At 37.8% G+C, this 23,717-nt stretch overlaps 3 protein-coding genes, 1 long non-coding RNA gene and 19 other non-coding genes across 24 annotated transcripts; 1 reads left to right on the top strand and 22 right to left on the bottom strand.

Moving 5' to 3' along the window:
• Nucleotides 1–982: 982 nt before the first annotated feature.
• Nucleotides 983–3,030, top strand: LOC111808783 (60S ribosomal protein L15-2-like). Its single transcript, XM_023694955.1, has 5 exons — nt 983–1,024; nt 1,068–1,072; nt 1,585–1,757; nt 2,256–2,453; nt 2,599–3,030. Exons 3-5 carry the CDS (start codon nt 1,641–1,643, stop codon nt 2,842–2,844), a joined length of 561 nt encoding a protein of 186 aa, XP_023550723.1. The 5' UTR covers nt 983–1,024; nt 1,068–1,072; nt 1,585–1,640; the 3' UTR covers nt 2,845–3,030.
• A 1,100-nt stretch (nt 3,031–4,130) lies between these two features.
• Nucleotides 4,131–4,203, bottom strand: TRNAK-CUU. Its single transcript has one exon. It is a non-coding gene; the product is annotated as a tRNA-Lys (tRNA).
• Nucleotides 4,204–4,319: 116 nt separating this feature from the next.
• On the bottom strand, nt 4,320–4,392 carry TRNAK-CUU. Its single transcript has one exon. It is a non-coding gene; the product is annotated as a tRNA-Lys (tRNA).
• Nucleotides 4,393–4,728: 336 nt separating this feature from the next.
• TRNAK-CUU lies at nt 4,729–4,801 on the bottom strand. The gene has a single exon. It is a non-coding gene; the product is annotated as a tRNA-Lys (tRNA).
• A 108-nt stretch (nt 4,802–4,909) lies between these two features.
• Nucleotides 4,910–4,982, bottom strand: TRNAK-CUU. Its single transcript has one exon. It is a non-coding gene; the product is annotated as a tRNA-Lys (tRNA).
• A 100-nt stretch (nt 4,983–5,082) lies between these two features.
• On the bottom strand, nt 5,083–5,155 carry TRNAK-CUU. The gene has a single exon. It is a non-coding gene; the product is annotated as a tRNA-Lys (tRNA).
• Nucleotides 5,156–5,631: 476 nt separating this feature from the next.
• Nucleotides 5,632–5,704, bottom strand: TRNAK-CUU. The gene has a single exon. It is a non-coding gene; the product is annotated as a tRNA-Lys (tRNA).
• A 117-nt stretch (nt 5,705–5,821) lies between these two features.
• On the bottom strand, nt 5,822–5,894 carry TRNAK-CUU. Its single transcript has one exon. It is a non-coding gene; the product is annotated as a tRNA-Lys (tRNA).
• A 148-nt stretch (nt 5,895–6,042) lies between these two features.
• Nucleotides 6,043–6,115, bottom strand: TRNAK-CUU. The gene has a single exon. It is a non-coding gene; the product is annotated as a tRNA-Lys (tRNA).
• Nucleotides 6,116–6,374: 259 nt separating this feature from the next.
• Nucleotides 6,375–6,447, bottom strand: TRNAK-CUU. The gene has a single exon. It is a non-coding gene; the product is annotated as a tRNA-Lys (tRNA).
• A 100-nt stretch (nt 6,448–6,547) lies between these two features.
• On the bottom strand, nt 6,548–6,620 carry TRNAK-CUU. Its single transcript has one exon. It is a non-coding gene; the product is annotated as a tRNA-Lys (tRNA).
• Nucleotides 6,621–6,804: 184 nt separating this feature from the next.
• TRNAK-CUU lies at nt 6,805–6,877 on the bottom strand. Its single transcript has one exon. It is a non-coding gene; the product is annotated as a tRNA-Lys (tRNA).
• A 184-nt stretch (nt 6,878–7,061) lies between these two features.
• TRNAK-CUU lies at nt 7,062–7,134 on the bottom strand. Its single transcript has one exon. It is a non-coding gene; the product is annotated as a tRNA-Lys (tRNA).
• Nucleotides 7,135–7,282: 148 nt separating this feature from the next.
• Nucleotides 7,283–7,355, bottom strand: TRNAK-CUU. Its single transcript has one exon. It is a non-coding gene; the product is annotated as a tRNA-Lys (tRNA).
• A 259-nt stretch (nt 7,356–7,614) lies between these two features.
• On the bottom strand, nt 7,615–7,687 carry TRNAK-CUU. The gene has a single exon. It is a non-coding gene; the product is annotated as a tRNA-Lys (tRNA).
• A 165-nt stretch (nt 7,688–7,852) lies between these two features.
• On the bottom strand, nt 7,853–7,925 carry TRNAK-CUU. Its single transcript has one exon. It is a non-coding gene; the product is annotated as a tRNA-Lys (tRNA).
• A 117-nt stretch (nt 7,926–8,042) lies between these two features.
• On the bottom strand, nt 8,043–8,115 carry TRNAK-CUU. The gene has a single exon. It is a non-coding gene; the product is annotated as a tRNA-Lys (tRNA).
• An 89-nt stretch (nt 8,116–8,204) lies between these two features.
• Nucleotides 8,205–8,277, bottom strand: TRNAK-CUU. Its single transcript has one exon. It is a non-coding gene; the product is annotated as a tRNA-Lys (tRNA).
• Nucleotides 8,278–8,394: 117 nt separating this feature from the next.
• TRNAK-CUU lies at nt 8,395–8,467 on the bottom strand. The gene has a single exon. It is a non-coding gene; the product is annotated as a tRNA-Lys (tRNA).
• A 142-nt stretch (nt 8,468–8,609) lies between these two features.
• On the bottom strand, nt 8,610–8,682 carry TRNAK-CUU. The gene has a single exon. It is a non-coding gene; the product is annotated as a tRNA-Lys (tRNA).
• A 1,889-nt stretch (nt 8,683–10,571) lies between these two features.
• LOC111808290 lies at nt 10,572–12,975 on the bottom strand. 2 transcript variants are annotated; one of them, XR_002817043.1, is made up of 3 exons: nt 12,878–12,975; nt 12,582–12,730; nt 10,572–10,888 (listed from the first exon to the last, which is right to left on the bottom strand). It is a non-coding gene; the product is annotated as an uncharacterized LOC111808290 (long non-coding RNA). The 2 variants fall into 2 exon arrangements; XR_002817044.1 differs by having other exon boundaries at nt 12,578–12,730; nt 12,878–12,963.
• Nucleotides 12,976–14,210: 1,235 nt separating this feature from the next.
• Nucleotides 14,211–18,625, bottom strand: LOC111809178 (cucumisin-like). The gene is made up of 10 exons (XM_023695559.1): nt 18,539–18,625; nt 18,373–18,461; nt 18,058–18,152; nt 17,595–17,841; nt 16,986–17,499; nt 16,784–16,887; nt 16,208–16,429; nt 16,016–16,127; nt 15,716–15,929; nt 14,211–14,740 (listed from the first exon to the last, which is right to left on the bottom strand). Exons 1-10 carry the CDS (start codon nt 18,623–18,625, stop codon nt 14,211–14,213), a joined length of 2,214 nt encoding a protein of 737 aa, XP_023551327.1.
• Nucleotides 18,626–19,954: 1,329 nt separating this feature from the next.
• Nucleotides 19,955–23,693, bottom strand: LOC111809040 (VAN3-binding protein-like). Its single transcript, XM_023695362.1, has 6 exons — nt 22,980–23,693; nt 22,127–22,493; nt 21,394–21,570; nt 21,070–21,119; nt 20,934–20,991; nt 19,955–20,333 (listed from the first exon to the last, which is right to left on the bottom strand). Exons 1-6 carry the CDS (start codon nt 23,217–23,219, stop codon nt 20,098–20,100), a joined length of 1,128 nt encoding a protein of 375 aa, XP_023551130.1. The 5' UTR covers nt 23,220–23,693; the 3' UTR covers nt 19,955–20,097.
• Nucleotides 23,694–23,717: the final 24 nt, after the last annotated feature.

Here is a 23,717-nt window from a genome sequence, read left to right as displayed (position 1 = left end):
AAGAACAAGTATGTATGTACGTGTGTATATATATATATATATATATTTTTTTTTTGTACGCTAACATTAAGATAAAATGTATAATATCTTAACCAATTGAGTTATACTACGACTTTTATAGAGGGTTAAGTGCATCTGATACGATAAGGAATCAATACAAGGGGAATAAGATTCAGATTACCTTGTTGATCGAATATCTCAAGGCAAGAACACTTGTTTGACCTAAACTACATAGAATTGAAAATAAACTTAGCCATTGGCTAAAGAACGCACAAATGCTTCTTTAATAATATTTTCCAAGTCTGCTTACAAATACAACATATATGGCTTATATAGCCTCAAAATGAAACTATTAAAGGCATTTCAAGAGTGGTAACATTCATACTTAATGACCATAATCAACCATTATGTAATTGTAACCTAAATTTAATAAAAAGTTTAAAATACAATAACTCTAAATTGTAACCCACCCAAAATTTAATCAAACTTCATTCTTCTTCAATGTGGCATGAATTGAAACAACTTTTGATAATTTTGACAATTTTCTTCACATCTTCATTGAAGTATATTGTATGATTGATATCTTTTGGTTCATATCAACATGCCTCATAGTAACACATGGGCTAATTTTGAAGCGATACAAACACACATGGGCTAATTTTGTAGCGATAGTAACAACCGGTTCATCAGGCAATGGGAAAGATATTATTTCTAAAAATTTAAAATTAAATAGAAATATATATTTAATAATATATATATATATATATACTAGCAAACTTTTACATGGGATTGCATGAACATGAATAAGGCGAGCAATATGGGCTCCTAGTTAATAAAGCCCATTGATGAGTTGGGCCTACCATTCGAAGCCCAAGGTGTGCTTTTAGTGATGGGTAACACGACGTCGTTTCAAAGGGCGAAATGGACGGTCCAGATCGGAAACATGGGATAAATCGCTCTATATAAACTGTGGTTCTCTTAACGAAAACCCTAGTTGGTGAATCCTCCCTGCAAGTTCTCCTTCNTTTGATGGTTCGAGGAGGTGAGAGATGGGAAATGGAGGGAGACGATCGGGGAGTGGAAGTGGCGAAAGTGCTTACAGACACAGAGGGTGCAGTCGTCATGGTTGTTGCTGGGCGAGAAAAGGTGAGATCAAATGGGGACTCCTCACAAAATGCTTTGATAACTATATAGATTTTTGAAGCACTCCACCCCTGAACAAAACCTAATATTTTTCCTTGTCCTACCTGGACTAAATTGTTACATACTAAAGTTTAAGCACTAAATTGTTACTCTCATAAAAAAAAATTCTAAGNCTCTCGTTCTCTAGGGGGTTTCTTTGATATATTCATTCTACTCTCCATTTTCGTTCCAATTTGCTAAGAGAATTAGGGTGTTGTTGCAAGTTTCCGAATCGATATTCTTGTTGCTTTTTTTTATTTTCATTCATACTTGCAAGTAATCTTTTAGTTTTGGTTTGTGGAGAAGCTTAGACTGTTGAATGTACTTTTTTGATAATGTGAAAATTGTTTTTTCTTTTTTGCTGATCGTTTGGATTTCGTTCGGTTGCTCTTGGAATTTGGACAATAGGGGCGTACAAGTACGTGTCGGAGCTATGGAGGAAGAAGCAATCGGATGTGATGAGGTTTCTACAGAGGGTGAGATGCTGGGAGTATCGCCAACATCCATCCATCGTCCGCGTCAATCACCCTACTCGCCCTGATAAGGCTCGCCGTCTCGGTTACAAGGCCAAGCAGGTTTCAAAACTTCTAACCATTTTAAGATTCAGTTCTTTCTGTGTAGCCTTGTTCCCAGATTTTCTGTGTCGTCATTTTCGGATGTGTTGTTTAGGCCGTCACTTTTGCACACTATTTCTGTTGCATTTCTCTTAGGAGCGATTAGCATATTATCTTCTTCTGTTTCTTGATTGTTCGTTTATTTGAGCGTTTTTCTTATGATATTGTTTAGAAGTTCAGATTTCCTGCAATTTTGTTGGTCGGATTCATGTATTCTTTGATTCTTCTTTCTATCGGATTGGTTTGTCGCACCTGCCATGATTTTTTGATAGGGTTTGGTAGAATGGTTTCTGTTTGATTGACAGGCTTTGCATTCAATATTAAAGTCCGGCAGTATATTTTTTCAAGAAAAATAAATATATTAATGCTATAACCACGTTTAATTGAGTCTGGTATTTTCGTACTGTGAGCGTCATATGCATTCGGACTTGTATTGTTACCAACGAAAATTGTTTGCAGGGTTATGTGGTATACAGAGTCCGTGTGAGACGTGGTGGTAGGAAGAGGCCAGTTCCCAAGGGTATTGTGTATGGAAAGCCAACCAACCAGGGTGTTACCCAATTGAAGTTCCAGCGCAGCAAGCGATCCGTTGCAGAAGAACGAGCAGGGCGAAAGTTGGGTGGTTTGAGGGTTCTCAATTCATACTGGATCAACGAGGTTATATTCTCTACCTCCTATTTTCATTTGATAACCTGAGGCCTGTAGCAGTAAATGAATATGAAATTGAGTACAAGTTATTAAATCCTTGCATATCGTTCTCTTTCTGCTCTACTGTTCTGATTGTTCTTGAATTTGAAAACAGGATTCTACTTACAAGTACTATGAGGTGATTTTGGTGGATGTTGCCCATAATGCTGTTCGCAATGACCCAAGAATCAACTGGATCTGCAATCCAGTCCACAAGCACAGGGAGCTCAGAGGACTTACATCCGCCGGCAAGAAGTACAGGGGACTCCGTGGAAAAGGACACTTGCACCACAAGGCCAGGCCTTCTCGCAGGGCAACCTGGAAGAGGAACAACACTCTCTCCCTCCGTCGATACCGTTGATTCCGGTGATGTTTCTCTCTGTTTTGGTATTATTGTTATTAACTGCATTCTGTTTGGAGAATTTAGCTGGAAGATTTTACTCCTTCGATCTAGAATTTTTCGAACTTTATATTTTACATTGAGATTTGTCTGAATCTTTCTAAACTAAGTGATAATTTTTGTTTATTGCAGTCCCTGATTTTTATATTTCATAACCATTTTTGTTTGGACCTATTTGGTTAAAAGTGCCCATGAGTTAGTTGTATTTTTGAACATTCATTGAAATCATAATCCTATTGGATATACTGTTCATTGAAAATATTATCAGTAGTACCCCTGAACAAGAAGGGGCAAGCCTGTAAGCCCGGCAGGTCTTTTTGTTAACTCAAATGCTTGAGCACAATTTTCTCACTTAAAAACGTCTCGAAATGGAACCTTTTGTTTCTGCACTAAGCATTTTATTACGAGAAAAATATGAAGGTCACTGAGAATCATTGCCTGCAACTAATTATAAACCTTTTAAAGTTTAAAACGCAAGGTTTACAAATTTTTAGAAATGGGAATTAAATTCTATATCCCAATCCTGTTTAAATTCAAACTATTATGTTGGTATTATCTAAACAGAATGAGAGTTGCTGTTTTGGAAAATGGTGATGAACAGAATTTTCAACCGTCTTTCGTCTTCATTATCTATATATACTCAGAAAATTTGTTTAAAATTTTTTATTATCATTTTATCTAACAAAGCGTATATTACCCAAAATAAGCCAATTTAGTGTAGTATAGGTTAAAAATTGGACCATTGATGATCTATGTGTGAGAACAAATCCTACAAGGATTGGTTTGAGTGAATGTTCTATTTTTTCAAACTTGCTCCCTTCTTTCCAATTGGACTTTGGACATGCCATTTTGAAGAGTAAAACGATGGTTAGGTCATCTTATTTTAGTGTGTAGGTTGGTGATGGCTATGTCATCTTATTCCAAGTTTCTTTTTTATCCCAATTCCATTACGATCCCCATGTCTCATTAGCCCATACGGCCCCTGAAAGAATACCTCTGCTTAAAATGATAAACCATAGATTTATAATACGATAACTCCAATGATCTAATTGTTGAATCAGTAGTTTTGAAATGAAATCACTATAAGAACTACTGAATATAATGATCCATACAATCATATTTAGGTGACCAACCCAATTAGTGTTTATTCGTTAGTGTCTCTTCACCGAAGAAGAGTGAGTCATTTGTTGTCTTGATCGAGTGACATAATTAGTAACTTTTCTCTATTAAAAACAATTCGAACAAATTGCCCACCATGGGGCTCCTACCCATGACCACAAGGTTAAGAGCCTTGCGCTCTACAAACTGAGCTAGACGGGCTTACAGAATAGATANTTTTCTCTATTAAAAACAATTCGAACAAATTGCCCACCATGGGGCTCCTACCCATGACCACAAGGTTAAGAGCCTTCCTCTCTACCAACTGAGCTTCAAATGGCCCACCATGGAGCTCAAACCCATGACCACAAGGTGAAGAGCCTTGCGCTCTACCAACTGAGCTAGACGAGCCTACACAATAGATACAACCCTTAGACATCATGTCGAGTGACCCAATTAGTGTTTCTCAGTTGGTAGAGCGCAAGGCTCTTAACCTTGTGGTCATGGGTAGGAGCCCCATGGTGGGCGATTTACTCTAAATTGATTTTAATAGAGAAGAGTTAATAATTAGGTCACTAGATCAAGACATCAAATGATTGTTTATTAGTGAATAGAGCCTTGCGCTCTACCAACTGAGCTACAAATTCAAAGTTGGGTCTTGGCCAAAAAGAATGGAATGAGCCGGTGTAGCTGATGGAAAAGGATTGGGAAGAGAACATCTTGCGCTCTACCAACTGAGCTACAAATCGCCCACCATGGGGCTCGAACCCATGACCACAAGGTTAAGAGCCTTGCGCTCTACCAACTGAGCTAGACGGGCCTACACAATAGGTACAACCCTTAAACATCTTGTCGACACTAATAAAACAATAATTGATCGAGTGACCTAATTAGTAACTCTTCTCTATTAAAAACAATTAGAGCAAATCGCCCATCATGGGGCTCGAAACCATGACCACAAGGTTAAGAGCCTTGCGCTCTACCAACTAAGCTAGACGGGCCTACTCAATTGGTACAACCCTTAAACATCTTGTCGACACTAATAAAACAATAATTTGATGTGTCTTGATCGAGTGACCTAATTAGTAAATTAGGGCAAATCACCCACCATGGGGCTCGAACCCATGACCACAAGGTTAAGAGCCTTGCGCTCTACAAACTGAGCTAGACGGGCTTACAGAATAGATACAACCCTTAGACATCTTGTCGAGTGACCCAATGTTTATTTGTTAGTGTCTCTTCACTATTAAAAACAATTACAGCAAATNCCACAAGGTGAAGAGCCTTGCGCTCTACCAACTGAGCTAGACGAGCCTACACAATAGATACAACCCTTAGACATCATGTCGAGTGACCCAATTAGTGTTTCTCAGTTGGTAGAGCGCAAGGCTCTTAACCTTGTGGTCATGGGTAGGAGCCCCATGGTGGGCGATTTACTCTAAATTGATTTTAATAGAGAAGAGTTAATAATTAGGTCACTAGATCAAGACATCAAATGATTGTTTATTAGTGAATAGAGCCTTGCGCTCTACCAACTGAGCTACAAATTCAAAGTTGGGTCTTGGCCAAAAAGAATGGAATGAGCCGGTGTAGCTGATGGAAAAGGATTGGGAAGAGAACATCTTGCGCTCTACCAACTGAGCTACAAATCGCCCACCATGGGGCTCGAACCCATGACCACAAGGTTAAGAGCCTTGCGCTCTACCAACTGAGCTAGACGGGCCTACACAATAGGTACAACCCTTAAACATCTTGTCGACACTAATAAAACAATCATTTGATGTATTGATCGAGTGACCTAATTAGTAACTCTTCTCTATTAAAAACAATTAGAGCAAATCGCCCATCATGGGGCTCGAACCCATGACCACAAGGTTAAGAGCCTTGCGCTCTACCAACTGAGCTAGACGGGCCTACACAATAGGTGCAACCCTTAGACATCTTGTCGAGTGACCCAATGTTTATTTGTTAGTGTCTCTTCACTAAAAAAACAATCATTTGATGTCTTCATCGAGAGACCTAATTATTTACCCTTCTCTATTGAAAAGGGTTAGAGCAAATCACCCACCATGGGGCTTGAACCAATGACCACAAGGTTAAGAGCCTTACACTCTACCAACTGAGCTAGACGGGCCTACACATTAGGTACAACCCTTAAACATCTTGTCGAGTGACCCAATGTTTATTTGTTAGTGTCTCTTCACAATCATTTGATGTCTTGATCGAGTGACCTAATTAGTAACCTTGCGCTCTACCAACTGAGCTAGACAGGCCTACACAATAGGTACAACCCTTAAACATCATGTCGACACTAATAAAACAATCATTTGATATCTTGATCGAGTGACCTAATTAGTAACTCTTCTTCTCTATTAAAAACAATTAGACCAAATCGCCAACCATGGGGCTCAAACCCATGACCACAAGGTTAAGAGCCTTGCGCTCTACCAACTAAGCTAGACGGGCCTACTCAATTGGTACAACCCTTAAACATCTTGTCGACACTAATAAAACAATAATTTGATGTGTCTTGATCGAGTGACCTAATTAGTAAATTAGGGCAAATCACCCACCATGGGGCTCGAACCCATGACCACAAGGTTAAGAGCCTTGCGCTCTACAAACTGAGCTAGACGGGCTTACAGAATAGGTACAACCCTTAAACATCTTGTCGACACTAATATCTACCAACTGAGCTAGACGGGCCTACACAATAGGTACAACCCTTAAACATCTTGTCGACACTAATAAAACAATCATTTGATGTCTTGATCGAGTGACCTAATTAGTAACTCTTCTCTATTAAAAACGATTAGAGCAAATCGCCCATCATGGGGCTCGAACCCATGACCACAAGGTTAAGAGCCTTGCGCTCTACCAACTGAGCTAGACGGGCCTACACAATAGGTGCAACCCTTAAACATCTTGTCGACACTAATATCTACCAACTGAGCTAGACGGGCCTACACAATAGGTACAACCCTTAAACATCTTGTCGACACTAATAAAACAATCATTTGATGTATTGATCGAGTGACCTAATTAGTAACTCTTCTCTATTAAAAACGATTAGAGCAAATCGCCCATCATGGGGCTCGAACCCATGACCACAAGGTTAAGAGCCTTGCGCTCTACCAACTGAGCTAGACGGGCCTACACAATAGGTGCAACCCTTAGACATCTTGTCGAGTGACCCAATGTTTATTTGTTAGTGTCTCTTCACTAAAAAAACAATCATTTGATGTCTTCATCGAGAGACCTAATTATTTACCCTTCTCTATTGAAAAGGGTTAGAGCAAATCACCCACCATGGGGCTTGAACCAATGACCACAAGGTTAAGAGCCTTACACTCTACCAACTGAGCTAGACGGGCCTACACATTAGGTACAACCCTTAAACATCTTGTCGAGTGACCCAATGTTTATTTGTTAGTGTCTCTTCACAATCATTTGATGTCTTGATCGAGTGACCTAATTAGTAACCTTGCGCTCTACCAACTGAGCTAGACAGGCCTACACAATAGGTACAACCCTTAAACATCATGTCGACACTAATAAAACAATCATTTGATATCTTGATCGAGTGACCTAATTAGTAACTCTTCTTCTCTATTAAAAACAATTAGACCAAATCGCCCACCATGGGGCTCAAACCCATGACCACAAGGTTAAGAGCCTTGCGCTCTACCAACTGAGCTAGACGGGCCTACACAATAGGTACAACCCTTAAACATCTTGTCGAGTGACCCAATGTTTATTTGTTAGTGTCTCTTTACTAATAAAACAATCATTTGATGTCTTGATGGAGTGATGTCTTGATGGAGTGACCTAATTAGTAACTCTTCTCTATTAAAAAATAATTAGAGCAAATCGCCGACCATGGGGCTCAAACCCATGACCACAAGGTTAAGAGACTTGCGCTCTACCAACTAAGCTAGACAGGCCTACACAATAGGTACAACCCTTAAACATCTTGTCGACACTAATAAAACAATCATTTGATGTCTTGATCGAGTGACCTAATTAGTAACTCTTCTCTATTAAAAACGATTAGAGCAAATCGCCCACCATGGGGCTCGAACCCATGACCACAAGGTTAAGAGCCTTGCGCTCTACCAACTAAGCTAGACGGGCCTACACAATAGGTACAACCCTTAAACATCTTGTCGACACTAATAAAACAATCATTTGATGTCTTGATCGAGTGACCTAATTAGTAAAATCACCCACAATGGGGCTCGAACCCATGACCACAAGGTTAAGAGCCTTGCGCTCTACCAACTAAGCTAGACGGGCCTACACAATAGGTACAACCCTTAAACATCATGTTGACACTAATAAAACAATCATTTGATGTCTTGATCGAGTGACCTAATTAGTAACTCTTCTCTATTAAAAACAATTAGAGAAAATCACCCACCATGGGGCTCGAACCCATGACCACAAGGTTAAGAGTCTTGCGCTCTACCAACTGAGCTAGACGAGCCTACACAATAGGTACAACTCTTAGACATCTTGTCGAGTGACCCAATGTTTAATCGTTAGTGTCTCTTCACTAATAAAACAATATGTCTTGATCGAGTGACCTAATTAATAACTCTTCTCTATTAAAAACAATTAGAGCAAATCACCCACCATGGGGCTTGAACCCATAACCACAAGGTTAAGAGCCTTGCGCTCTACAAACTAAGCTAGACGGACCTACACAATGGGTACAACCCTTTGACATAAGTGTTTCTTAAAACATTGTTCTCTTCGTTCATATATTGGATTTCATCAAAGGAAAATAACGCATTTAATAAATGATTGTTTTTACCAAAATTTTTTTTAGAGTTTTGAAATGTAATCACTATAAGAGCTACTGAAAATAAGATCCACATAAAAGAGATGCATAACTCAATACCATCATACTTACGTTCATCATTAACCAATGAGATTGGATAGCGGGAACTAATATTGGTTGAGAAGGAACCTTTTTGTATATTGATTTTGACAAATACATTCACTTATTCATAGATCAAAAGATTAGAGATTCGAATATTTCACTCTGCATATTAAATTAAAAAATGTTAAAAAAAAAAGTCAACTAAAATATCATTTTAGTTCATACAACTTTTAAATATTAAAATTTAGTCATCTACTCTTAATAATGTTTATTTGATGGTAGTTTTTACTGAACTTTGCAAAATAGTTAAATAATGCATATGAACAAAATACAAAGTGTGAAACTGTTTGAAGTTGATAGACTGATTTTGTACATTTAAGTACTTACTAAAATAGAACAAGTGGTTTATCTTTATAACAAGATAAAAAAAAAAGCTTAAGAATAATGAAGAAGCTTAGTGGTTAATTTACTGATAAGCCCATAATAATAATAATAATAATTATTATTATTAAAAAAAAAACGAAATGGCAATAGAATAGAAATAGTGACATTAGCCCGAAAGATTTAACAGGTCATGTTTAGAAGTGATTTTGAAACGAGTCTAANAAGGAAAATAACGCATTTAATAAATGATTGTTTTTACCAAAATTTTTTTTAGAGTTTTGAAATGTAATCACTATAAGAGCTACTGAAAATAAGATCCACATAAAAGAGATGCATAACTCAATACCATCATACTTACGTTCATCATTAACCAATGAGATTGGATAGCGGGAACTAATATTGGTTGAGAAGGAACCTTTTTGTATATTGATTTTGACAAATACATTCACTTATTCATAGATCAAAAGATTAGAGATTCGAATATTTCACTCTGCATATTAAATTAAAAAATGTTAAAAAAAAAAGTCAACTAAAATATCATTTTAGTTCATACAACTTTTAAATATTAAAATTTAGTCATCTACTCTTAATAATGTTTATTTGATGGTAGTTTTTACTGAACTTTGCAAAATAGTTAAATAATGCATATGAACAAAATACAAAGTGTGAAACTGTTTGAAGTTGATAGACTGATTTTGTACATTTAAGTACTTACTAAAATAGAACAAGTGGTTTATCTTTATAACAAGATAAAAAAAAAAGCTTAAGAATAATGAAGAAGCTTAGTGGTTAATTTACTGATAAGCCCATAATAATAATAATAATAATTATTATTATTAAAAAAAAAACGAAATGGCAATAGAATAGAAATAGTGACATTAGCCCGAAAGATTTAACAGGTCATGTTTAGAAGTGATTTTGAAACGAGTCTAAATTGTACATATCACATCAAAACATATGTTTGATCATTCAATATCAATTTTGATAGTATAAAAGTCGTGTTTAAACATAGAAAATCAACATTAAATTAATTTTTAGTGACTAAATACACGTTTTGAAATTATTTTGAAACATAAAAAAGTAATTTTTAATCTTTTAAAATTACTTTCAAACATGCCCTTGCCTGCTTTGGCTTTTAACTATCAAGCATCATCATGACAAGTGGTTTCTCGTTCATTGGTTCTTTGGTTACTTTGGTGTCCAATCCTTGCACATGGCGGCTTTCAACTCGAAATTAGTAGCAATAAAATGTTGATCAAAGTCATAATCGACTAAACCTAAAGCTTTCAATTCAAAGTCACTGGGAGGAAAGATACCCATAGGAGACCAACAAAGAGTACTTTCATGCCTTTGTGGTTGTATCTCAATAATACTAAGTGTGGGTCAACTGTAATCACACATAACTCCTTCAACAATACAAATGACAAGATGCAGTTGTATGCCATTGATTTCAAGAAAAAGCAACGATGAAATGCATTGCTTAAGGTCAATAATTGGGCCATAATCGTGTCGGTTTCAACAGAAATTTTAAATCTCAATGCATTTACATTACCCTGTGAATAGCATCCTCCATTAGCTGAGCCCAAAACTGAAGTAGATGTGTCTCTTCCTCTATGCAACTAAATCAAAACCTTGATCCTGAAATTCCAAATTGCAGAATTCCCATTAGAGTCGATCATAAAAAAACATCAATGTACTACAAAAGACTAAACTCGTTACTTGCTACTTGTTCCTATCGATGATCCGCTTACACATGCATACAAGCGCTTACACTGCCCTTTTTTAAACTACAGTTCCATCCTTGCATTAAACTTATCGAAAGTTATGCATATGAATCCTGTAACCTTTACATGGATAGCTCTGAAATGGTACAGATAGGAGAGGAGTATCTTAGTCCTATATGCTTGAGGAAATATGGAATAATCTTCCTACGTCCAACTCACAGGATAATCTTCTTCCCTAAAAAAATCCAAGATGATGCTCCTCCATAAAGAAAAGAGGGAACTTTATCTTTATGAGCTATGAAACGCCTACTTTAATGACATATACAACGTGTATGTACAATCTCCAATGAAGTTTGACTTAACAAAAAAAGGGCTACAAGGACTAATATTTCAGAAGGAAAAAAGAATTAGGAGTACAATGGAAAGACACAAAGAACAACGGGGGCATCATTCAAATAAATAGTTCATTTCACCCTAAACATAGAGATATAGAAAAGTGTGTAACCGATGAAAGTTCCTATACATATTTCACTTTCTGAGTAGCTCTGTTTCAAGATTTCATCATAAAAGCACAATTAATACTTCATATTTCTTCACATATTATTACATTTTGCAAATTGAATGTTCTAATATACTCTCCCCTATCACTTATTAGGAAAATGAAAACCCCACGCACACTGCCCCTCCATCTATTGCTTCCTACTTTTTGACATTGCCTTTCCAACACGAGGGCATGGCTAACAATGGATGTACCAGCAGATGATGAACTAATGTAGTACAGGAAAGTGAAGGAAAAGCGGATACAGCAAGGTCGAAGGAAAGGAGAAGACGATGTTCTGTTTGAGGTAGTTTTAATTTCGAAAAAGAAGTATGAAGATTTGTAAGTCGAATGACTAAATGCATACCGAAACTTCCAACATGTGCCAATTCAAATGATATCTAAAACACAAATACTAATTCACAATATCCTGGCCATCCAAAACACTAATTTTAGTTGCTAAAAAAATATCTCACCCGCCCTCTACCTCCATCCAGAAAACTCATTTTGGTTCATATGATCAGTTGCCAGATTTCTGACATTTCCACGAGAAGTTCAAGAAGAGAGCCTAAACAAAAGGAGCCATAGAGGTAAGGAAACAAGGAGTTCCTACGCTAGAGTCAAGTATTTTTGCTTTCTTATTATAATCACTCTTTTCTCAACAGGCCTAAGAAATAATTCACTGCACAACGAGAAATTCCCTTCATCTTTTAGACAGAAATCCAACCAAAACCTCATTTGGAAATTTACAAGGTGCATCAGACCGCATAATCCTAATAACCAATACTAGAAGTAAATGTTCAACTACCATTTGTACCCAAGTCCGATTTCTTCCTGTAAAAACCGAGCTCCGAAAGTCCATAAGTCAGGTCAAAGCGATTTGAAGAATGAAAGAACAAATCCAATTTCATATAAAACAACAGGAAGAAGACCTTGATTTCCAGTCATAAACAGATCACAGGAATGATAAAATTATACAGATAACGCGAAAGATCAAGAAGAAAGAACTAATTAACAAAAAAGCGAAAAGGAAGAATCGAAACCAAGTAAATTTCATAGGCACACCTACGTCTGTTTGGAGTAAGAAGAAGAAGAAGAACCACGCTTGTTCCGGAACACCATATATCCGAGGGGCAATACAACTCCGATCATCATTATAACGGCCCCAATTATGTATCGCAGTGGACCGGGTGGTTCCACTTCAATGAACGTCGTGAACTGCGGCCAACGCAATCATGTTCCCGGATCAGAAACTCACAAATTCCATTGCATAAGAAAACAAAATGAATATAGAAAGAAGAACCCTAGAATTTGAGATTCAGTTGATGTTCTACGAGATCTGATCTTAAAGTTGGAGAGACTTACAGGCATTTGTCGAACACAGAGCGAGAGGACTGCAGGAGGTGGAAGCCAGGGATCTTAGTAAAAGACGGGCAGGGGGAAGATCACCAACCGGTTTATTCAGTTTATTTATTTATTTATTATTTATTTTTTTAAAGTATTTTTCAAATAAATTTCTCGCCATTAATTTTTTTTTTNAAAAAAAAAAAAAAAAAAAATAATAATAATAATAATAAATAAAAAATAATAATAATAAAATAAAGTAAAAAACAATCCATAAGAGATGAATTTATGCTTTGATCGGTTACATATCATTGTCAGTCTCACGATTTTAAAACGTGTCTATTAAGGAGAAGTTTCCACTCCTTATATAAGAAATGATCCACCCCTGGGTCTAGTGTCCTCGCTGGCACACCGTCTGATGTCTGGTTCTGATATTATTTGTATCTGTTGTAGACCGAAAGTGGAACAAATGTACTCACAACACCAATGAACGAAATTACACAAAGAGACACCAAGATATTTACGTGGTTCGAAGAGAAGAAGTTCCCCTACATCCACGAGTAGCAACCAATCACTAATAAACAGAGTGTTACAAGTGAATACTTCACTATCATACTACACAGACTCTCACCAATATGTCACTCAAGAAATACGCTGTGATACACAAAACTTGATAAGTTCAGCAACAGATTGTTAGAGCAGAGAACCTAAACAATTGGATCTCAAGTGTTTTTTTTATTAATTCTAAGTTGTCATTATGTAGACTTTACTATCATCCTTGAACCTAAAAATATCAGCAGAAAGAAACTTAAAGTCCCATAAAATAGGACCTTACGAGAATTTACAACAGTAGTATACATATAGTCGTCAGCCTCACGGTTTTAAAACGTGTCTGCTAGAGAGAGGTTTCCACATCCTTATAAAAAATGATTCATTCTCTAGGGCCAGCGTCATCGCTGGCACACCGCCTGATTTCTCGCTCTAATACCATTTGTAATAGCCCAAGTCCACTACTAAATATTGTCCGCTTAGGCTCGTTACATATCACAATCAACCTCACGGTTTTAAAACGTGTCTGCTAGAGAAAAGTTTCCACACACTTATAACGAATGCTTCGTTCTCCTCTCCAACCAACGTGGAATCTCATACATTATTATTATAATTATTATTGATAAACAATCATGATCATCACAAATTTTAAATTCCGTTCATCTATGATCTAGATCACATTCATATCCAAATGATATATTGTATTAATCTATAGCCACCTTCCCTCCGAATAATCATCGACATAAATTAATTTATTAATAATTTAAAATTTTATGTAACAAGAATAATACAATAATGAATTTAATTAAAAGGTATTAGGATCAAAGACTACTATAGGACTCTTCACTTTATGTTGGCCATCATCCCACACCAATGAACCCGACGCAATGCCCCTACTAATGCTTCCTTCAATTGTAACCTCAAAGCTCAGCTCCTCGCCCAAGGCATTGAACGAAAGAACAGAAGGATTTACTGTAATTTTAAGCCCCGAAGGACCCGAAACTATGGCGTTATATGTCGAATTCGCCGACCCAACATTTGTGACCCTTCTTCTATAAACTTGGCTGATCGAGGTTGAGATAGGCGTGGAAAGAGCAAATGAAGGATAGTTTAGATCGAAAACTAGGTCGAAATCGCCTCGAGAACACGAGCTATTATCTCCAGAAACTTGCTGGACCAACTTGGTGCTGTAACCTTGACCACAAAGGAACCTTACATAGTCGATCTCAGTGGCGTTGTAGATCAGTCCGGGATTCACTGCGCTTAAAGGGTTTATGTGGCCTGAACCATATGCGAATTCTGCTTCTGGGTTAAGGTCAGCTCTCATGGGAAATGCTGCATTCGTAAATTCATTGGGTTAGTAATCTATAACCTAAATTAATCGGGTTAATAATAGTTAAAATGCGTTCACGCTTAGAGATATCCATTTGTCCTGCAGGATTAATCTAGAACGAGGAAGATCCATTTAAATGGGGGAGAGAATGGAGAGAAATTTTTACCCGTTAGCTAAACGGGGCCGAGGATAGTGATTATATTCTCCATCCCCGAACTTGCCCCAAACCCCGCCTAAATCCCCGTCCTGTCTAATTATATATATTTGAAGTGTGGAAGTGTGATATCCCACGTTGATTTGGAGAGGAGAAAGAAACACCATTAAGGGTGTGGAAACTTTTCTCCGACTAAGTAACGGGGAAGCCGATAAGGGAAAACCCAAATACCTTGAGGGGGAAGCCCAAATGAGAAAGCCCAAAGCCCATAAGGGAAAGCCTAGAGAGACAATATCTAGTAGCAGTGAGCTTGGACGGTTATAAATGGTATCAGATCCAGACACCGTACTATGTACCAGCGAGGAGGCTCTTCCCTGAAAGGGGTAGACATAAGGCGACGTGCCAGTAAGGACGCTAGGCTAAAAAAAGGAGGTGGATTTGGCAGGGAAAGCCCACAATATCTGTTAGCAATGAGCTTGGATTGTTACAAATGGTATTATAGCCAAATATCGGACTATGTACCAGTGAGGAGGCTCTTCCCTGAAGGGGGTAGACACGAGACGGTGTGCCAGTAAGGACGTTGAGCCACAAAGGGGGGTAGATTTGGCGGGGTCCCACATCGATTGGAAAAAAAACGAGTGTCAGCGGGAACGCTAGGCGGGTGAATTGTGATATCTCACATTGGTTGGGAATGAGAACGAAACACCCAAAAAATTATGTCCGGATCTCCGCAAAAATAAGTAGAGAATTTTGTAAGCTTTCCCATCCCACCCGGTAGACATCTCTATACAAACTAGCTACGAGTCAAGTATTGGTGTTATACCCGTTGTCATAAGTGCGGATTTGAGGGCAGCAGGAGACCAAGAAGGGTGAAACGACTTAACATAAGCAGCAACAGCGGTAGCATGTGGGCAAGCCATTGAAGTCCCTGAAATGATATTAAAAAGGAGTTGTCTGCTATCTTCTTTAGCTCCTGAAGGTGGGCCTAGAGGACTCCATGCGGCTAGAATTTCAACACCTGGACCACTCAAATCTGGCTGCAATGCCACAACAGACAACTCAATAATACTAATAATAATCAAGATTAGAGAGTGATTAAGTTTATGATTATGAAGCTAATCACCTTCAGAATGTCTGGGGTTATTGGATTTGGACCTCTTGAAGAGAAGGATGCAACAAAAGGGGTTTCTTTATACTTCCCTTCAGTGCTTTTTAAAATAGTAGCCGTTGGAAGGCTGTAAATAATGATGTAATTAATTAGTGTTAAGTAATGGTAATTAGTGAGATTAAAAGTAAAAAAGATTGGATTAATTACCTAGTTAAATTGGCATAAGAAGAAATGAGAGCTCCTTCTTGTGTGCCAAGATGAGAGGCAGGCAAAGGAAAAGGGGATGAGAGATCCTTTGGATTATTGTCTTGCATTATAATCCCGATTGCACCTTTTAAAAATATTGTCTTTTTCGGCGATACGAAATGATCACAAAGGACAATTTTACCCTTCATCAAATCCCTATCCACCGAGTTTCTCGTACAAAATCTATTTCACATCAAAAAAACGTCAAAATTCAACTCGAGCATAGCTCAATTATATTTCACAAACAAGAAAATATTCTAAAATATATCGGGTTTGAAAGCTCGTGTTATTTTCTCACTGTTTGACCGTGGTTTTAATACTTCTTGACTGAATCATATTCTTATCTTTATTTCATAAAGAAAAATAAGTTTCTAATGGTAAGATCTCGGATTGTAGCATAAATTAATTCATCGAGTTGATGATAAAATACACGGACGTGTCATGCGATTTGTTGAGACATAAGTTTTTTTTTTTATATTTTATTTTATTTATTATATAAAAACAATATTTATAAACTATATATATAATTAATAGTACCTCGAGATGGATCCATTAAAGCCAGCAGTAACATTGGGAATATTTCCGGCATACACCAATGGATATTGTGTTCCATTTAAATCAAATGTATTGATCGTGACTCCCTGTCATAAATATATATATAAAAAAATTATATTCAAGTTCATAAAATTTGATAGAAAAGTATATTATATATATATATATATATATATACACGACTTACATTGAAGCTTCTTCCATCTCCGAGTTGAACTTTAGACAAAAATCTCCTATCAGTAGTACTAGCTGCTACCGAAAGAGACCAGGGTGAGAAGTTTCTAATAGTGAAAGGTTTCCAACCATCGTTACCCGCAGACATCGATGTAAGGATTCCGTTCTTCATTGCATGGAATGCTCCAATAGCTATGGAGTCATTGAAGTAATTATTTGGTGTGTGTCCTCCGACCGACAAAGAGATGATATCAACCCCATCGGCAATGGCATCATCGAATGCGGCAAGAATATCAGCTTCAGGACAACCGTCAGACCAACATATTTTGTAGGAAGCGATTCGTGCTGATGGGACTCCTCCCCTTGCGGTGCCAGTGCCAAGACCAAGCATACTCGCTTGCCTGACCAACCCGCCTGCTACTGTTGATGCCGTATGCGTCCCATGGCCATTTGAATCTATTGGACCTTGGATATCGCCTATTACATAACTACCACTGGTGCGATATGATCGAGCTCCAATGATTTTACTACGTGGCACATCCAATATCATATTAGGCTTGATGAATACTAAATTTGTGGGAAAAAAAAATCATTTGAGAAAAATATATATAATTGAACGTACTTGTTACACGAGAAATTGAGTGAGGCTTCACAGCTACCCTTCCACTTGGGTGGCGGCCGGCCATATCCTTCATCGAGGAAACTAGGTGATTCTGGCCAAATCCCCGTGTCGAGTACTCCAACAATAATATCACTTTCTATGGATGGAACTCGGCTGACTTGTTGAGACAATCCCATGAAGTCCCATGATCTTGTCGTGTGGAGTTGTTTCTTTCCATTTGGAAAAACCGAGATTACACCCTTCATTTCTGAAATTAAAAAAAATATTTTTTTTATATAATTTTTTCGGAGAGAATCAAAAGTGTATATATAAGGATATTTTCGAGACCCGACATGGAAAATGTTCAACCATATTGTTTAAACATATTGCATTATATTTTTAGCTCACGAGAAATCTTCTCTCATTCCGTCTCTCGATCTCCATAGAGAAAAAAAAAACATATTTTAGGTTCTTATGAACGTACCTGAAACTTTTTGGACTTCGTCTTCAGTCAGCTTCGCGACAAAGCCATTAAAACTTCTCTTATAGCTATGGAGTAAAGAGCGTGGAGCGAAACTACTGAAATAACGTTTAATTTTATTTGTCAATATATTTTTCGACCTATATTACTTAATTTATTAAATTTTAAATTTTAAAAAGTGTTTAATAGATTCTTCACCAACTAATTATTCAATATTTTTTAAAAATTAAAATAATTATTTGATACAATTAGATACTTTTTTCAGACACAAACACGAAAGTTCATTGACTAGACTCGTAATTTAACCTAAACAATCACCTGCCAATGGCTTCTCCTAACATTCTCTCGTGATGAGCTCGAGTCGAAACTCGATCTTTTGGATGACTTCCCATGTACACAATATACGTCTACAAATTGAAAAACGACATATTAGACAAAAAAAAACACGACGAAAATTAAGATTTAGAGACAAAATTAGGGTTACCGTTCTATCATCATCTTCAGAATTTGAGCCGAGAAATAGCAGAGAAAGGCAAAAGGCGAGGTAGAGAAGCCTTGAAAGAGAAGACATTGAATATTTGTTTTGATATTAAGGCATGAAAGGATATGGAAAGGTATTTATACACCAAAGTTTGATTGAAATTTATGAGGAAAAAAGAACCCATTATTTGAAAATGTCAACAAAAGTATTAATGATTTTTATTTCCTTGGTCTTCAAATTAATCAACAATTGAAATAAAATACATGGGAGACGCCTTTTCTCCTTTGGCTTGTATTTAATGAGTCAAATTAATAAATTATATTTAGATTGGTATAATAGGTCGAGAAATGCATTCGTGTACATGTATCGTGACTATTGTGACCTAAATTCATGATTATTTCTTGGACTTTTCTTTTCCGGGTAGAGTTGGATGAATAGTACTTTTCTGCGTGGACCCACTAGTCGAGCTCATTAACGTACTGTAACAGCCCAAGCCCACCACTAGCAGATATTGTCCGCTTCGGCCCGTTACGTATTATCATCAGCCTCACAATTTTAAAACGTGTCTGCTAGGGAGAGATCTTCACACCCCTATAAAGAATATTTTGTTCCCTTCTTCAACCGTTGTGGGATCTCACAATCCACCCCCTTCAAGCTCAACATCCTTGCTGGTACTTGTTCCCCTCTCCAATTAATGTGGAATCTCACATGTACCTCTTAAGCTTGACTACGGACAAACATACGTCCACACGTTCAAACTCGATCCAATGTTTCTATGTTTTTGTGAGTTGATCGGCGCCTATACTCAGCCTTAACGGAATGCAATTCTATCAACAACATTTCATTCATTTGATCAATTTATCTTAGAGTCTATTCACGAGACCGATATAACTTAATTGTCTTAAAATCATCCCTAAATAGTAAGAAATATTACCAGTCGAGCTAAAATTGATCAATACCGATTTTAATTGGGACTAAAACACTAAAAAAACGTTCTAAAACAAAGCTAATAAAATAGTAATTTATGAGACGAGTTTTTATTATAAAATTCAACATTTTTTTTAATGAAATAATTGAGAAATTTCAATATAATAAAAGATAAGTTTGAGAATTTCAAAATTTTAAAGAGCAACTTGAAAATTGCCTTATTTGAATGATATAGAAGTCATTTAGCACGTTTAGTTGATTTTATTTATCTATAATATTTTAATTACTTCTAGATAAAATAAAATAAGTACTTGTTTGACCGCCAAATGGTTTCTATTTTTTGCTCTTTAAAATAATAACAGACAATAAAAATATTTTTTTAAAAATATAAATTTATTCAAAAAAATATTCTTAATTTTTTTGATAAATAATTCTATAAGAAACTTAACTAATAATACAAAAAAAATTATAATGTTTATATAAAAATGTCATTTAATTTTTTTATTCCACATATTATAGCCTCTCGACCTCAATCGTTATACATACATACATACGTATATACGTGCATAACTTTGGTACTATAGCTCATTTTTATTGATGTGTACATATGTGCGTGTACCAAATGAACAAGTGATTTACATACTCTCATTGAAACTCAAAATCTGTAACGACCTCGTTGTTTCGATGCAGTTAACTCGATGAAGAAGGCTTTGAATCCCTTGAACCCAGCTCTGTTTATGGATCTTGTTTTTGCACTTGAACTCTAGAAGACCTTGGGCAGTTTTCAAGCCGAAATAGACCTCGTTCAATATGTCTCTCTTTCTTACGTATGGCCATGAAGATGATTCGTCGCAGAGCCCGTAAACAATACCTAGAATAGGATAGATGCTGTAACGCCCCAAATCTACCGCTAGTAGATAGTGTCCTCTTTGGGCTTTCCCTTTCGGACTTCCCCTCAAGGCTTTAAAACGCGTTTGCCAGGGGAAGGTTTCCACACCCTTATAAAAGGGTGGTTTGTTCTCCTCCCCAACCAATGTGGGACATCACAATCCACCCCCTTCGAGGCCCAGCGTCTTCGCTGACACTCTTTCTTTACTCCAATCGATGTGGGACCGCCCCCAAATCCACCCCCTTTGGGGCCCAACGTCCTTACTGGCACACCGTCTCGTGTTTACCCCCCTTGGGGGAACAGCGAGAAGGCTGACACATTGTCCAGTGTCTGGCTCTAATACCATTTGTAACGCTCCAGATCCACCACTAGCAGATATTGTCCTCTTTGGGTTTTCCCTATCGGGCTTCCCCTTAAGGCTTTAAAACGTGTCTGCTAGGGGAAGGTTTCCACGCCCTTATAAATGGTGGTTTGTTCTCCTCCCCAACCAAGGTAGGACATCACAGATGCACAGTTAAGACAAGTCGTTTTCTGAGACGACAAATAGGATGGAAGAAACTAATGATGATATTAGATGCATACATTTGTTTTTCTTGGAAAAGGTCCCTCCAACGTGCTTGCTTTTGATCGATGCTACAACCTGAAACCACGTAGTTGATATGTTCATAACAACAATTTGGATCATAATTCTACTTTCTATTACGCAGTTTCTCAGCACCTGAGATTTCTTGTTGATGTAGACAGATACTTCCTTCCATCGCAGGGTTCCTGTTAGTACAACGAGAAGTGATTCAGAATGAGCAGCTCAACCAGTGACATATCATTAAAGTTCTGTTATCATCAAGAGTGATTGATGTTTAAATAAAACAGCTAAGAAGAACAGACACTTTAGTTTGGCTAGCATGTTTATGTTCGATGCGTGTCGGACATTTGGACGCTCCGACACTTATTGGACATGTGTTAGAGACTTGTTAATGCAATATATCCATCTTCGAGTAAGAATGTAAGAAAAATTGAAGTTTGTGAAGAAAACAAGCTGTACCTTTCCGTGTAAACTGCAGCAATTCACCCACACAGGGAAGCTCCTGCTCCTCCATATGGCTACTAAAAGCGGTAGCCCAATGATTCTGAGCCATTATCCTATCATAAGGACTCACAGAAGCTATTTTTCGGCCTTCCTTCAGTAATCTGGATCTGAAAGCGGCTTCTCCTCGCAAAGCTGGATTAGTAGTAAAAAAACAATACAGCATTAACTAAGATCCAGATATGCTTTCTTCCATGAGCGTCGAGGATTGTTTAGAGGGAGTCCTACATTGGCTAATTTAGGGAATGATCATGGGTTTAATAAGTAAGGAATACATCTTCATTGGTATGAGACCTTATGGGGAAGCCCAAAGCAAAGCCATGAGAGCTTATGCTCAAAGTGGACAATATCGTACCATTGTGGAAAGTCGTGGTTCCCAATATGGTATCAGAGTCATGCCCTTAACTTAGCCATGTCAATAGAATCCTCAAATGTCGAAGAAATAAGTTGTGAGTCTCGAAGGTGTAGTCAAAAGTGGTTCAAGTGTCGAACAAAAGGTGTACTTTGTTCGAGAACTTCAGAGAAGGAGAGCCTCAAATAAGGAGAGACTGTTTGAGGGCTCTATAGGCCTTGAGGGAGGTTTCTCCTTGCAAAGCCAGCTTTGCTCAAAGTGGATAATATCATACCATTGTGAAGAGTTGTGTTTCCTAACAAACTGCTATTGAGAAGCAAAAAAGGATAGAACAAGTGCCTGTGGCAGCCGCAGCTGTTAAGGTCATGAGGTCGCCCGGGCTCTGGACATCAACTGCCGAGCTGATAACCGAACTGACCTGCTCATGGTCAGCGCCAGAGAATTCAGCCATCTCTACGCAATGTGATGCCAAAATCTCAGTAGCTGAGGCCAGAGCCATGCCCATTTTGGAATCAGACTTCTCTGCTGCGGCCACGGCAGCCAAGGCTGCAGCAAGTGCTGTCACAGATAAAGCAGAATGAACTCTAGCATTTTCAATTCTTGCCCTGTCCTTCTTTTTGACAATACTATTACCAGCCTCTTTGTGGGGAAACTGAAACCATTTTCCAAATGATCCTACCCTCCAAGCACTCACAATCTTTCCTGGCTGTAAAAAGAAATAGAACAACCACTCAGCACAACACAACACCAGAGCTGAAAAGCATTTAACTTGCCACGAATATGAGAAAAAAGCTTTAAAAGCCTAAACCCACCGCTAGCAGATATGTCCTCTTTAGATTTTTCTTTTCAAGTTTCTCTTCAAGGTTTTCAAAACGCGTCCGTAGGGAGAGGTTTCCACACCTGTATAAAGAATGTTTCGTTTTCCTCCCCAATCGATGTGGGATTTCACAATTCACCTCCTTTCGGGGCCCAACGTCCTTGCTGACACACGTTCTTCTCCCCAACTGATGTGGAAACTTTGAGATCTCACATCGGTTGGAGAGAAGAACAAAAAACGAAGCATTCTTTATAAGGGTGTGGAAACCTCTCCCTAGCAAACACATTTTAAAAACCTTGAGGGGAAGCCCAAAAGGGAAGTCTCAAAGAAGATATTATCTACTAGCGGTGAGCTTGGGCCATTACAAACGCTTACAAGTTGTGGGACAACAATGGCCTCAGGAACTGTGATGGGGCACCTTTCAATGTGAAGTGGCTTGTGCTTTTGAGCAAGAGCTTTTGAAATCGCAGAAGCTGAGAGACTCCAAGTCCTTGCCAAGAACTCCATAGGCTCTCGTGGAGTTTGAGGCTGAGGAATTGAAGGCAAAGAAGACACCATTTTTAACTCCTCATCTTCCTCCATACTCTTTAGCCCATAGATGTAACCCTTTTCCATTTTCCCTCCCAAAAAAACCCAAATACTTTCCACAAGAGTACAATCAAACAGCCGTGTTTTTCAAGACAAAAAACGTCTTTTCCAAGAACAATTCCCTCAGCGGCATTTTCGCAAACACCTTAAATACCCAGAAACATACAGACAAAACGAGATTCAAATTCACATTCCAAAGGCCTCGTGCTTTGAACTACCACAAAATCAGATTGGGTTTCAACCAAAAAGCAATCAGAAACAGAGAAACAGATTGAAAATCACGGATCTCGAAATGGAGAAAATATTAATTTAAAAAACACCATGCATTAGCGTCGTCCTGAATCGACGGAAGCTGCTTCTCAACACTCGGGCAAGCAGGTGATCCTTCCATTTCAAAATTGGGAACAGACCCAGATGATTCATCAATGAAACATTTCGCCTTGTATTTGTATCGAGGAACAAAGTTTAGGCGCCTTCACTGTTCTCTCTCAACTCTCAAAAAAATCTAAAATATCCTTAAATGTT

Source organism: Cucurbita pepo, chromosome LG13 (genome assembly GCF_002806865.2).
Source record: "Cucurbita pepo subsp. pepo cultivar mu-cu-16 chromosome LG13, ASM280686v2, whole genome shotgun sequence".
NCBI lineage: Eukaryota > Viridiplantae > Streptophyta > Magnoliopsida > Cucurbitales > Cucurbitaceae > Cucurbita > Cucurbita pepo.
The sequence above is the reverse complement of the archived record's forward strand: the minus strand, read 5'-3'. Positions and strand labels throughout refer to the sequence as shown.

Excerpts from the sequence above, each read along its gene's own strand:
- LOC111808783 (XM_023694955.1), top strand. The coding sequence starts at position 1,641 with ATGAGGTTTCTACAGAGGGTGAGATGCTGGGAGTATCGCCAACATCCA. Across the intron at positions 1,758-2,255 it reads TCGGTTACAAGGCCAAGCAG|GGTTATGTGGTATACAGAGT; the intron begins GTTTCAAAACTT and ends AATTGTTTGCAG. Across the intron at positions 2,454-2,598 it reads ATTCATACTGGATCAACGAG|GATTCTACTTACAAGTACTA; the intron begins GTTATATTCTCT and ends ATTTGAAAACAG.
- LOC111809178 (XM_023695559.1), bottom strand. The coding sequence starts at position 18,625 with ATGTCTTCTCTTTCAAGGCTTCTCTACCTCGCCTTTTGCCTTTCTCTG. Across the intron at positions 18,153-18,372 it reads TTAGGAGAAGCCATTGGCAG|TAGTTTCGCTCCACGCTCTT; the intron begins GTGATTGTTTAG and ends ACGTTATTTCAG. Across the intron at positions 17,500-17,594 it reads CTCAATTTCTCGTGTAACAA|TAAAATCATTGGAGCTCGAT; the intron begins GTACGTTCAATT and ends TGTGCCACGTAG.
- LOC111809040 (XM_023695362.1), bottom strand. The coding sequence starts at position 23,219 with ATGGAAAAGGGTTACATCTATGGGCTAAAGAGTATGGAGGAAGATGAG. Across the intron at positions 21,571-22,126 it reads AACAGCTGCGGCTGCCACAG|CTTTGCGAGGAGAAGCCGCT; the intron begins GCACTTGTTCTA and ends CTACTAATCCAG. Across the intron at positions 20,334-20,933 it reads CTTTTCCAAGAAAAACAAAT|GTATTGTTTACGGGCTCTGC; the intron begins GTATGCATCTAA and ends ATCCTATTCTAG.